Source organism: Myripristis murdjan, chromosome 22 (genome assembly GCF_902150065.1).
Source record: "Myripristis murdjan chromosome 22, fMyrMur1.1, whole genome shotgun sequence".
NCBI lineage: Eukaryota > Metazoa > Chordata > Actinopteri > Holocentriformes > Holocentridae > Myripristis > Myripristis murdjan.
In genome coordinates this window covers 14,953,298-14,967,317 of record NC_044001.1, presented here as the reverse complement: position 1 = coordinate 14,967,317, position 14,020 = coordinate 14,953,298, and the positions used below count along the sequence as shown (strand labels likewise).

At 40.2% G+C, this 14,020-nt stretch overlaps 1 protein-coding gene across 1 annotated transcript in view; it reads right to left on the bottom strand.

Annotated features, from left to right (window-relative positions):
* LOC115354037 (uncharacterized) overlaps positions 1-8,611 on the bottom strand; it is a 114,270-nt gene extending 105,659 nt beyond the window's left edge. The window contains exons 1-7 of the mRNA XM_030044192.1: positions 8,506-8,611; positions 6,363-6,626; positions 3,802-4,065; positions 3,555-3,623; positions 3,281-3,337; positions 796-870; positions 516-569 (exon numbers count right to left, since the gene is read on the bottom strand). Of these exons, the coding sequence (XP_029900052.1) occupies positions 516-569; positions 796-870; positions 3,281-3,337; positions 3,555-3,623; positions 3,802-4,065; positions 6,363-6,468 (625 nt within the window). The 5' untranslated portion in view covers positions 6,469-6,626; positions 8,506-8,611. The remainder of the gene's footprint in view (positions 1-515; positions 570-795; positions 871-3,280; positions 3,338-3,554; positions 3,624-3,801; positions 4,066-6,362; positions 6,627-8,505) is intronic.
* Positions 8,612-14,020: the final 5,409 nt, after the last annotated feature.

Here is a 14,020-nt window from a genome sequence, read left to right as displayed (position 1 = left end):
AATCAGTCCTTGAATAAACATTATGGTGATTTGAAAAAAAAAAAAAAAAAAAAAACTCTATCCAGACAGTGAAAATCTCTCCAGACATCATTTTTTATTAGCCCATCTTTCTGTGGTGGTGATTTTCCTGTTTTCAAGACTTGGATTAAGAATTACGTTAAAATCACCAGCAAAAATAAGAACTCCAGCAGACTGGAATGCTAGAAGATCAAATATTTTTTTTTGCAGAAAACCCTGTTGCTATCTAGAGGTGCAAAACATTAAGAAACATGAAGAAGAGTCATATAAGTATTTTACAAAGGAAGCCAGAGTTTTAATTTCATTTTAAGGTTAGAATGGATAGGAATTAGCCTGCAGCACCTGCAGGCTAATTCCTGTCTCACCTCTGTTTGTGACTTTTATTGCAGACATGAGGGATGCAACAACCACCAAATGCTGTTGGTGAAAAGACCAAGGCAAGTGAAAAACTCATGCTAACATCTTTTTCTTTCAATGCTTTTGTGGAAAACACTTACTTGTTTCACTGTCAAATCCGCCAAGTAATGAAAAGATCTTTCCTGATATAACAGCTGAAATGAAACACAAGCACACAGTGGAAATATTGCATTAATGCCATGTTTTTGTGTGTCAGCCCACAGGTGCACACGCACGCACGCACGCACGCACGCACGCACACACACACACACACAATGAACAGGAAGGTGTAACCCTTCATAACCTTGCATATGTGTTGATTAGGAACTTGGAACAAACGGAACGCAGGTTACTGACAACAAATCAAATAAAAATACTCACCAAAACCCAGCGAAAAAAACAGAGGAACGAGAGCCATCACCATAGTCAGCACAAAAAAGTAACCCTGAAATGTGTCTGTTTAAAAACAAGTCTTAGTCAGTGCTAAAAATGTGTTAGTCTTTCTTCAAAGTCAAGCCACAGTTCACAAACCAGATTACCACTGGAAAGTATATCAATAGCAACAAACTTGTGTTTGCAGTACAACACTGTGCCATACATTTCATGCATTCTTCAATTTCTGAAAACAATGCAAAACGTTCAAATCCCCTTACCTATTAACCAAATCAAGTTTTGCTTTTCAACACTCAGATACACAATAGTATAACACTAACAACACATAAATTGTGATTTATACTTATACTTAAAATTAATTAATCACATATGAAAATGACTCTGCAGGTCAAAGTTCAATAAATAAGAACTTTGACCTTCACATACATGTGATTTTTTTCATTCTTTACTGTTTTTAATGCACAGAAAAGCAACACAACCATTACTAGTTGTCATGGTTTCGTGTTGCTTGTGTTTTGTTTGGTTCTGTTTCATGTGGTTCTGTCATGGTTTCGTGTTGCTTGTTTTTTGTTTGGTCTTGTATCTGCCTGAGTTTCATTTGCCTAGTTCCTTTCAGTGATTTCACCTGTGTCTTGTTTGCTCCTCCCTGTGCCACACCTGTCCTGTGTCTGTTAATCATCCCTGATTGTTCTGATCCCTCCCAGTGTTTCCCTCAGCCTATCCTCTGTTCTCCTGTCTTGTGCCCCAGCCCCTTCCCCAGGTGTGTCTTGTTTGATGATTAGTTCTTGTGTATTTAAGTCCTGTTTGAGTTCTGTTCTTCGTCGGTTCATTGTGTTGTGCTGTATTGTTCTGTTCTGTGCTGCGTTCTGCTTCTTGCCTGAGTTTTTTTTGTGTTCCCTGTAGTTTATTAAATTTTGTTTTTCATTGAGCATTTTTTTGCCTGTGGCTCCTGCTTTTGGGTCCTCCACCTTCCAGCCCCGTGACACTAGTACTGCTTTGAGTATCCGGGAAAGTTACTAATTACATCTACACTGGTTACTGTGGATGAGTAAAGTCTTAGAGTAAAGAGACTAATTTCAGCACTTTAACTGTCACAAGTTCAAAACCTAATCAAGCAATAAGCCCCGAGAAGCCGTGGGTTACAGTGATTTTACAACAGCTGAGGGGCGTTCTAAGGTACGACGTGCAGCTGTTGTTAAATCACTGTAACTCACGGCTTCAGGGGCTTATTGCTTTTATAAAACGGTTACCCTACATATAGCCCATAAAATAAACACGCAAGAAAAAAATCAATAATTTATCGGTAATAATGCAACAATAAAATTGAGAACTATTCATTCTTCCACCAAGCAAGATAGAGTGGACAGAATGGTTGCCAAGCAACACAGACGCTAAGATTGCTTTTACATCTAGCGCCATCATCATGTCACATCAGGCTATCTGGGCTCGTTAATGTTGAATTGGATATTTCTATTAATGGTGCAATTGTTAAAATAGTGTTCAATTATGTTTGGACTCCTCTTTGCAGGTACAGTGGCGTGCGTTTTGCGACAGGTGTGTTTTTGCGCAGACGTATGCCTAACGTCGGTTGTAACAATAACAATAATTATAAAAGTATACTGTTAATTTACCATACATCGGCGCTGTCACACTGTGTCCGCTTTGGGTGGAGATAAAAGGCAGGTGGATCAGGAGGCAGCAGGGAGAGGTAGGCTATTTCTCCAGGGAGGCCACCGGACACAGTGCGTTACCCGGCTGCTCATATATGAATCCCCGCAGGCCTTCTATGTTTTTTCGGCAGCATATTTGTGATTTTTTGTGCATTTGTTGAAAGACAGGCTTACATATTTTAGGCCATTTTCGTTGTGGCAAATGCTGAAGGATTCGGGCTTTAATTTGCGGTTTCCCTCGTTCGCCCTGCGTCCCAAATGAAGCTGCACGTCAAACCAGACTTTACGGACAAGCCCCCAAGGTGTGTCTGAACTTCGTGCCTGAAAGTGCTTCATCTTCTGGCAGTCTGCCTCGGTTATGGCTTGGTGGTGGGAAGATTTGTCACGTCTTTCTCGGCGGAGTTTCTTTACCACACTGGCGAAAACATTGTTGCCGGTGATGAATTCACCTAACGAGTAAGTTGAGCGCAGAGTAGTTGGTTGCTAGGCAATGCTATGTCCGTTTACACTGGCGCAGGGATATTTTGTGCTGCGGTCTACCAGTGGGTTACACTGATTTTACAACGGCATGGAACGCGGCTCAGCCAATCACATTTAAGGATGGGAAGCACCGTTTTATAAAACTAAATACTTCCATTAAATATCTTGGTCTACTCCCTCTTCATTTTTCTTTGGATAAAATTATTGTGTTTCCACTTGCTGATCTTTTCTGTGTCCTGTTGTTAGTTTTTCCACAGAGACAGAGACCAAGGCAGATGAAAAACTCATGTTAACATGTTTTTATATCAGTGGGAAACACTTACCTGTGTCACTGTCACTGTCAAATTCAAATAATGAAAAGATCTTTCGTGTTGAAGCAGCTGAAATGAAGCACAAGCACAGAGTGGAAATATAGCATTAATGCATGTTGTCATGTTTTTGTTTGTCACACACACACACACACACACACACAGACACGCACACACACAATGATCACCAGGGAAGTGTAACTCTTCATAACCTTGCATATGTGTTGATTAGGAACTTGTAACAAAAGGAGCTCAGGTAACTTATAACAAATCAAATAAAAATACTCACCAAAAAAAACAATCAGAAATACTGCAGCCACCACCCCAACCGCCACAGTAACGTAAAGCTGCTGTCTGTCTGTTTAAAAACAAGGCTTAGTCAGTGCTAAAAATGTGTTAGTCTTCCTTCAAAGTCAAGTCACAAACCAGATTACCACTGGAAAATATATCAATACCACCAAACAGCTAATTCTGCATGTGTGTGCTGACAAAATGTTAACTCTTATTCATTTTACTGTGCAGAGTAAACTACAGACCTTCGTAGAATACATTCTTCCATGGCTCGCTCTCTTCCACACTAACTGGGTTCTTCATTTGGCAGAAGAAATTTTCAACATGGTAATCATCCTCGGTGATGTCCATCAGTTTACTTGACTCAGTCCAGTCTCCTGTATCTCGCCTCCAGCTGTAGCTGATTGGTTCAGCCTCTGGGATCCCTCCATTACAGCTCAGAGCGCAGGGCGGTGAGGAAGGAGAACAAGACAGTGGCTCCAGTGCCACCGTGGGCTTTGAGACTTTCTCTGTTGGTGGAAGAAACAAATTTCCTCCTACTTTAGTCTCTCTCACAGAAGTACCAATAACTCACATACTGTATAAATCATCTAAAATAGCAACAAGTGTTGGCATTATCAGTAAAGTCAAACCTTGATAAACAACAGAACTAGTGTTAATTTTTATTACACAGTGATATACCCTTTTATTAGCTATAGTAACATTGTGTACCCACAGGACAAAACGTCTGACATTTTACCATTTATAAAAGAGATGAGAATCGTGAGCCATGCGGGCTGCATGAAGATCATTCAACTCCTTCTCTCTCTGCTCCACTTGGAGCTCTGAATATTTATCAGGTCAACTCTACAAACTGCTAAAAACGCCTGGGTCTGTTGTAAACATATTGTACCCTCCATTATTCAGCACTACTTCAATCCATCATTTTAACAACAGGTGTTGGGTTTAAGCCCCGAATGTTTTAATGTCAACCCCGATTCTATTTTGTTTTGGTTTGGAAGAAGTTGGATTTTGAATGTAGCAGAGTTGGAGTTTCAGTGAGGGGAAAAAGTAATAAAATGTTTCATGAAATAGGAACATAAGTGCTCCTGGTTGACTGCTTTCAAATATCCCCACAATTCCCCCACATGACAAGTAACCACGCAGTTCATAATGTGAATACATTAAAAGCTAGATAACACAACCTGCACTAACTTCCTGGCTACAGCAGGTTGGTCACTAATGTTCTCTTTCTCTGTACACACACACATCTCCTCCTGTGTGGGAGTAAATGTGAGACTATGAAGCAGGACTTTGCTGAAAATATGCATCTGTGTTCAATAATCCTAACCTGGGTAGACTGTGCACTGATGGAGAAACCCAAGCCTTTTAGTAAATCAGAGGCTAAACATGCTGCGTCTGATAGAAACACAGGTTTCACTGCTGATGTTTCCAGTTGCTATGATGTGTCTGGTACATCGCAGACAAGAAACACCTGTAGACAAACGCCTATCATATCATGGCCTCTGTATTGTTCTGCATACAGCATCACAAGGTTGTTGGCAATACCCAGCCCTAACGGTGACTGACTGGACTAATCTGACGTCTTCAGATCCCAACAACACCCCTGATTCTAACTATTCAGCTAGCAGCTGTTATCAGCTTTGTTTACCCAGTTAGAACAGCTCATTCTCAGTTCAGGTTCTTATAGAGGCCCTGCATTTCTACCTGCCTTGTTAACCCTGTCCAGTGTCAAACGGACCTTTACACACACTTTTTGTTGGAATAGTCACAATTTATGCCATAATTAGGAGTCAAAGCAGCAAAGGTAATGGAGCCTTCTTATGGTTGTTTGGATTATTTTGGCTTTCCTGTTTTGCAAAACTTTGCAACTGGGTTGAAAATTTCACCCACAACTCAGGAAAACAAAATTATACTCATTAGGCCACATGGTGATGCTATCATATTTACTTTTTGGCCCATAAGTGCTGAACTGTACATGGTAGCAACACATTTTTTCCCAAGATTTCCAGGGTCAAGATTGCATCTCTTAATTTCAGTCTCCCCCACGTCCACCTGAGTAGATTTCCTGCTATTTTGCATTTTGTCTAAAACATTTTTCCTCCCTGATCCTCTGACACATTTAGTCAGAGTTTTGATAATCAATAAAGTTTCCCTACAGTCTCTGCTTAGAATTTGGAGGCAAGATGAATTTTACAAAACGTGCAATAACTCATGAACGCACTCAGATATCAACCTGAAATTGAGATATCTGGTCAGGAGTGTTCACTGAGCGTATGCGTCCAAGGATGTTGTGTTGCATCCCTAGGAGGTGCCACTAATGGAAAAAGTTTCAACCTTAATTAGTCAACAAGTGGAAACGGACATGCAAGAATACATTCATATTCAAATTCCTCTAAATTTCGCATTTAGTTGAAGACTGTTTAATTTGCTTAGATTCTGTTGCTGCTTGTGGTTATATTTATCATTTTAATTGTCGCTCCAACTCAAATAATTCTGACAAACATAATTTACAACTAAAACATCGACAGACAGTTTGCTATAAAGGCTAATATAAATTTGTTGAAAGTCAAAATATTTAAGTCTGCAGGTGAGTCTACAGTTTGCAACAGGAGAAAAAAACATTGTAGAAAATGTTTTTGTACACAGCCACAACTAAAAGCCTTTAAGTAGATGAAAGACAAAAAAAATCCCAAACCCTGAACTCATAAAGTTTCCTAACGGCTAATCCCGCATTTGTGTGCTGACAAGATCTTAAACCTTTATTATTATATTACTCTATTACTGTGCAGAGTAAACTACATACCTGGGTAGAATACATTCTTCCATGGCTCGCTCTCTTCCTCACTAACTGGGTTCTTCATTTGGCAGAAGAAATTTTCAACATGGTTGTCATTCTTGGTGATGTTCATCAGTTTACTTGACTCAGTCCAGTCTCCTGTATCTCGCCTCCAGCTGTAGGTGATTGGTTCAGCTTCTGGGATCCCTCCATTGCAGCTCAGTTTGCAAAGAGATGAGGTGGAAGAACAAAACAGTGGCTCAACTTTCACCTTGGGCTTTGGGACTTTCTCTGTTGGTGGAGAAAACAGATTTCCTTCTTCTTTAGTCTCTCTCACAGAGGTACACTATATTACCAAAAGTATTCGCTCACCCATTCAAATGATCAGAATCAGGTGTCCTAATCACTTGGCCTGGCCACAGGTGTATAAAATCAAGCACTCAGGCATGCAGACTGTGAAACAAGACATTTGTGAAAGAATGGGCCGCTCTCAGGAGCTCAGTGAATTCCAGCGTGGAACTGTCATAGGATGCCACCTGTGCAACAAATCCAGTCGTGAAATTTCCTCGCTCCTAAATATTCCACAGTCAACTGTCAGCTCTATTATAACAAAATGGAAGCGTTTGGGAACAACAGCAACTCAGCCACGAAGTGGTAGGCCACGTAAAGTGACGGAGAGGGGTCAGCGGATGCTGAAGCGCATAGTGCAAAGAGGTCGCCGACTTTCTGCACAGTCAATTGCTACAGAGCTACAAACTTCATGTGACCTTCAGATTAGCCCAAGTACAGTACGCAGAGAGCTTCATGGCATGGGTTTCCATGGCCGAGCAGCTGCAGCCAAGCCACACATCACCAAGTGCAATGCAAAGCGTCGGATGCAATGGTGTAAAGCACGCCGCCACTGGCCTCTAGAGCAGTGGAGACGCGTTCTCTGGAGTGATGAATCACGCTTTTCCATCTGGCAATCTGATGGACGAGTCTGGGTTTGGAGGTTGCCAGGAGAACGGTACATTTCAGACTGCATTGTGCCGACTGTGAAATTTGGTGGAGGAGGAATTATGGTGTGGGGTTGTTTTTCAGGAGCTGGGCTTGGCCCTTTAGTTCCAGTGAAAGGAACTTTGAATGCTTCAGGATACCAAAACATTTTGGACAATTCCATGCTCCCAACCTTGTGGGAACAGTTTGGAGCGGGCCCCTTCCTCTTCCAACATGACTGTGCACCAGTGCACAAAGCAAGGTCCATAAAGACATGGATGACAGAGTCTGGTGTGGATGAACTTGACTGGCCTGCACAGAGTCCTGACCTGAACCCGATAGAACACCTTTGGGATGAATTAGAGCGGAGACTGAGAGCCAGGCCTTCTCGACCAACATCAGTGTGTGACCTCACCAATGCGCTTTTGGAAGAATGGTCAAAAATTCCTATAAACACTCTCCTCAACCTTGTGGACAGTCTTCCCAGAAGAGTTGAAGCTGTAATAGCTGCAAAAGGTGGACCGACATCATATTGAACTCTATGGGTTAGGAATGGGATGGCACTTCAGTTCATAGTATGAGTAAAGGCAGGTGAGCGAATACTTTTGGTAATATAGTGTACCAATAACTTGGAAACCTCACATACTGTATAAATCTAAAACAGCTACAAGTACTGTAAAATCAGACCCTGATAAACAACAAAGCTTTTTAAAATTGTATTACTCTGTGGTGTATTTATTTTATTAGCTATAGTAACACTGCTCACCTCATGGAGATTAAGACGTTGCAGCGCAAGTGCAGAAAAAGCGCTGCGTGATTTGTGTATGTAAGTGTGTGTGTGTGTGTGTGTGTGTGTGTGTGTGTGTGGAAGTAACCCTAAACCATTGATGATATCCCACTTATGTTAAGACAACTGGATTAAACTATCACTTGAAACGTACAAGTTGCATTGTAATCACAGAACTTAAATGGAGTAGAGCGGTCATGGGACTGTTTCTGTGGGAATTTGGTTGGTAAAAATCCTAACTAACAAAATAATAACTAATAAAACTAATAACGAACTAAAATGCCTTACTCTAACCTATAAACTATCCTTAGCCTAATAACGATATGAACGTTGTCAGTCACATAGCTGGACCTTTCTTCAACACAGTAAAGAAGAAGAACACACATGACTAAAATACTACATACTTACTGATCACAATAACCTTGTATGTCTCGCTCTGGAGTTGGCCATTTAACTCCAAAGAATACACTCCACTGTAGATAAGAGTCAAATTGTCGATCTCCAAACGAGCAGTTTTTCTATCCAGGGTTGTGTGGCCCTGGAATGCTCCATAGTACTCCACACTTCCTAATTTCTCAACCCATTCCACCACCATGTTGCGATTATGTTTCCACAGGATGCTTTTCAGGGGCTTGAACTCAGCAGGAATGGGTGACTCCAATATGAGTTTACCTCCATCTGCAAGGTACACTTGTTTCTCTGCACCTGCAAAGAGAGAGCAGTTTGTCAGTCCAGGTGAAAATGAGCACATGACACTTTTCAAATGGCAGGCTTTCAGTTTTCCACATTACTTTTGGTGAAAAAAGTTCTAGGCTATTTTAAAAAAATATTAAAAAAAAAAAAAAAACATTACATTAACATCAACATTACCTTTTTTATATAAGTAGTTAGATTTTGATAGGAAGACACAATAAAATAAAAACATTTAATTTTTTGGGGCAGTTATTGTAAAATGGTGCATAATATGACCTCAAACATTAGGCAGCAAGGTGACTGATGTTGAAGGGGTTATTATAGATCAGGGTTTCCCAACTGTTTTCATGCTGGGATCCACATGTAGGGGTATTATGTATCCCGGGACCCACCGCTTACTTTAAATAATAATAAAGCTGTCTAAAAGTAGTTACACTTTCAATGCACCTACATCAGTCATGAGGGTGAAATCTACATTTGTCTTACATTCAGGACATTGTCTTAAATTCAGTGCGAGGCTTCTATCAAATGTTGGATTCCATTTGATTATTACAGGTCATTTAAAATGATTCATGTGAAAAGCATCAGTACGGACATATTTTGCTTTAAACCTAAATATGTAAAAAACAGCACTTCTCTGTTCATAAACAACGCATTGGCTCCAAAAAATAAGTGCAAATAAACAAAAATTGTGTCGAATAACAGTTGTTTTTTTTGTTAAATTCAATCTTTAATTCAGATTATTATCTCATGAACAAAACATAAAACCATGAGCTAGTCAGTTTAGGCTGATAGTTTTTGCATTCTGCACAGGACATCATGGACAATGACACATTAAAGGGGCATGACAGATTGTGCCACCTAGTGGTTATATGCCTACACTGCATGAGTTAAAATTTCCACCCTCCACAGTTTTTCACCTGCTGCACCAACAGCATCTCTGTTGCCTACCATGTGATAATGCAGTTGGTTATGCAGGCCTTGGAATTACAAACAGTGTGGGCCATATGACAACTGAGTGCTGAATTCATGTTTAACTGGACTGCTTTAAAAATTAAAGGGTTCTTATTGTGGATTAAAATTGGCAGTGTGCATAGAAAAAACCCACAAGAGTGCAGTGCTGCCTAACACTGCCTCTGGTACAATTAAGTATTAATTCTGGCAATTATTCAAGTGACTGTGCTCCTTTAGTACAAAATTCCATGCAGTTGCTGCCTGTTGGAGGGCTGTGCAGCCGTGCATATTTCTAGTATTTTGTATTTCACCAACTGAATTCTAGTTAATTCTCCAGCCTATTCTCTTTTTTTAAAATTTGTAAGGCACAATACAACATACAACAAACTCATCCACTCCTTTTTGCTAAACCTTAAACACATTCTCAGTCACTAAACACATTTCACACTGTCATATACTCGTGTTGCAAAACTGTAAACACAGACAGCTAAATGTGAACACACAGCAGTCACCTTTAACACACAACAACTCAAAACTGAACACACATCTTTCTAATGATGTGATCAGACCAATCAGGCAGGATAAAAGTCAGTTCAGAGTGCACAGGTGGCACATGTGCATCCATCTACAGTGGACAGAAACAGAGAGAGGCAGAGGAGGAAGAGTACGTATGAGAGGTGGTGGACGAAGAGGAAGGGGGCGAAGAAGAGGCCAAGGAAGACCAAGAACTATCATCACTGATGAAATTTGGGCAACTATTGTTTACCATGTCCTTGTTCATGGGATGACAATGGGGAAGCAAGACAAAGAGTCCAACCCAATTTGAGTAAATATTGCCTGTGACATGGATGAAGTCCTCTGGCCGGCAGGGGTGATTCTAGGATTCTGAAAAATCCGGGACTTAGCCCTGAGAGAAAAGTTAATGCGTGCGCCACAATTTTTTAATTTGTATGCCAAATGCTATATTAGCAGATTTAATAATATTAACAATAATAATAATGATAATTTGTTGTTATTTTTATCTGTTGTTTTTATCATTGAAACTACAGCATAGAAGAAGCTTTGGGAGTGCAAGCAATCTTGTAAGCGATCTTTCTGTTTTTTTTTGTTTGTTTGTTTGTTTTGTTTTTTACAGTAAATTAATATTGGGGCTAATTACAAAATATCTAGGGCTTTAGCCCTGAATAAAACAGCCTAGTGACGCCACAGGCCCCACCCCCACCCCCACCCCCCCAACAAAGACACGATGTTGGAGAATGAATCTCAGTGACTTTGACTGTGCATTGATGTGCTTTTCACCTAGTTTCATCTTTTGTTATGAAAGTGCTGAATGTAGGCTAGATATTGCTTTGACTATGACATTATTTTGCAAAATGATACAATAAACATTTTCTGTTAGTTTTTTATGGTTGTTTACACACTAAAATGAAAATTTTCACACAACAAATCTTTACATGTAAGAAGAAAAACACCTGTCCAGAGTTGCACAACAATAAGCACAGACTCAGCTTCACACTTTTTGCAAAACATTACACATAGTGATTTGCAAAACTGTACATGCATTTTCACACCTTAGACACAGAAAAGGATTGTGAGGCTATTTCCTTCTCATTACAAAGCCCTAGCTTGCTAATGATCACACTACAGTTTTTCTCGATTGCTAAAACACAAAAACTGGTTCCTGTGCCACAAAAACCCAAACCTTTTTGTCATTCCCAGAAGCACACAAGCATTTCCCATAACCATAAACACAATTCACCTGTTTCCACACGTTTCAATATTCAAAACTCTTTCTGCAAAACCTTACACAAAAGTGGCCAGATAAATCATTCATTGCATTATGTGTTCATTCAGCAAACACATGCTCTCAAAATAATTAACTCAAGTTATCATGACCTAAACTCAGAGACCACACCTTTCTCCAGGTGCAAACACTCATTTAGGAATGTGACCTTCGACCTCTTGTACCTGCAAATCAAGGGTTGGTTGAGTCATTGAGACTGTTAGAGTCTTTGAGGGGAATAGAACACAAATCCCTGACCCTTTGGTCACCTCGATGAGGGGCAAATGTTCATTCCATGTGGTCGCTGGGTGAGAAACAGGATGCCTTTATTACCCTAAATCTGGCAAAGGTTGCTGTGGTCAAACGGCAGGTATGCCATTTGATGGTGTTTGTCTCCAAGCCTGGAAACCTGGATCCTACAACACCAATCACAATTGTGGGTCAATAAATAGGGCCTGGAGGCATGTTCATGTGCTTTGGAACAGTGGATCACAACCATGCCGAGGTTGGTGGACAACAAAGAGGAAGAGGAAGAGGAAGAGGAAGAGGATGAAGCAACTTTACCGTGTGCCTTTTGAGAGGAATTCTGACAGGGTTAAGGAGCAACGATTCCAATATGTGCAGGTAATTGCTATACAGCACAGAAATGTTATAGTATGTAGAGTAAAGGCCCATCTTTCATTCCAATAGACACAGTACTGTGTCTGAAGTAAAATTTGTGTTTTTGACTCCTGTAGAGAAGCTTTGAGATGGATGCCATGGCTGACCCTCATGAGTACATCTTTATCGATGAAGCAGACTTCAATCTGACAAAACGGCGCAAAAGGGGCTGCAACATCATTGGACACCGAGCAATCACACAAGTTCCAGGCCAGAGGGGAGGCAGCATCACCATGTGTGCAGCTATTAGCAATCGTGGCATCCTCCACCGCCATGCCATACTGGGTCCACAAGGGGATATTTCCCATGCTGCCTGGCAAGAGCAGACATAATGTGTGATGTTGACAAAATACTATGGCCTGACCCTGACCTGAGACAAGATCATGCTAATGCTGTTGCCGATGCTGATGAACCTGTATATGTGCTGAATATGGAAATACCGTGAATAAAACCTATTGTGGACATTTTGGTGGCAGTGTTTTGAATTAATCCCTCCAGTGTGTAACAAACACTCATGTAGTCTGTGTTTTGACAGCTTGTGTGTGTTGTCTGAGGGTAAAAACTAATTGGGACCCAGAAGTTGGATGTTTGTACCGTTGGGTGTGAGTTTTTACAATTGTGTGTGAAGATTTGAGAAAATGGTGAGTTGTTCCAGGAATTGTGTCTAAGCAATTGAGAAAAACTGTAAAGAACTGCTAGAGGCAGCTGCTCTGATGGAAATGCAGGCCTGGATAGAAAAAGGAGCCACAAAAGATGGTAAAGGGCTCTGGAGAAATCATAAGGGCAAAACTGTCACCCCAGCAGGACGACTGAACCTATTACAGTTTTTTTTGATTGCTTGAACTCATTTTACAAATGCTTTGCTCACTGTGCCAAAACTCTAAACACAGCGCAAATAAGACACAACACCTGGAAATAAACCATACACATTTATGGCAAACTGAAACTCAGTCATCAAAACTTAAAAATCCTTTGCCAAATGCAACTCTGATAACAAAAGGATACACATTTCTATAATATGAACATACTTTCACAGCAGCAAGCAACACAATAACATACTTAACACAAAACACTGCAGTTTTTACTGCTTTTCATTTATTTCTTCAAAAGGAATTCTGCAAAGCTCAAAACAGAAATTAAGCATCTTTTCACAGTAACAGCTGTTTCCAAAATAACCAAAAAATAAAAATAAATAAGAAAGGTGTCAACTCTGTCAACTGTATACAGTATACAGTATATTGTACTTTACAGTACAGTTTTTTCAATCACTTTTTCCAGTATAATGAAACTGGGATCCACTTTGTCGTCATCTTCACCTCCAAACCACAGCAGAGGTTTTCTTTTGCAAATGTGTTCATACCTTTTCATTGGATTCACACATTTTTCACACTCTTTTGCACCTGCATCTCTATGAAATCACTAGTGCACCTGCATCACTGCCCTTTCCACCAATCACCAATCAGTCAGTATGCACCTACAAAAAAAGGGCCTATAAATTGTATTCTGTATTTTTTTCAACTCCTTTGAGTTTTTCTGTGTAATACTGTATGTGAATTACAGTATTTCAGTTTTTCCATCAACACAGTAAAATTTCACTTCAAAGCCTTTCTGAGTTTGGATGCAGTTCTTTACTGTAAGTTCACATTTGAATGTGCAGCACACAGGAGAACCTTGTTCAAACTGATAGCTGTATTTTGTATTCTGCTGTCAGCTGTGTTACAGTACAGTAGAGCTGACTGAAGGAATCTACTCATTTGGACAGAAGTTGAGTTTTTTGAGGGAAATATTGGCTTTTGCTACTTGCTTTACAATATGTGACGATGTAAATCGTCA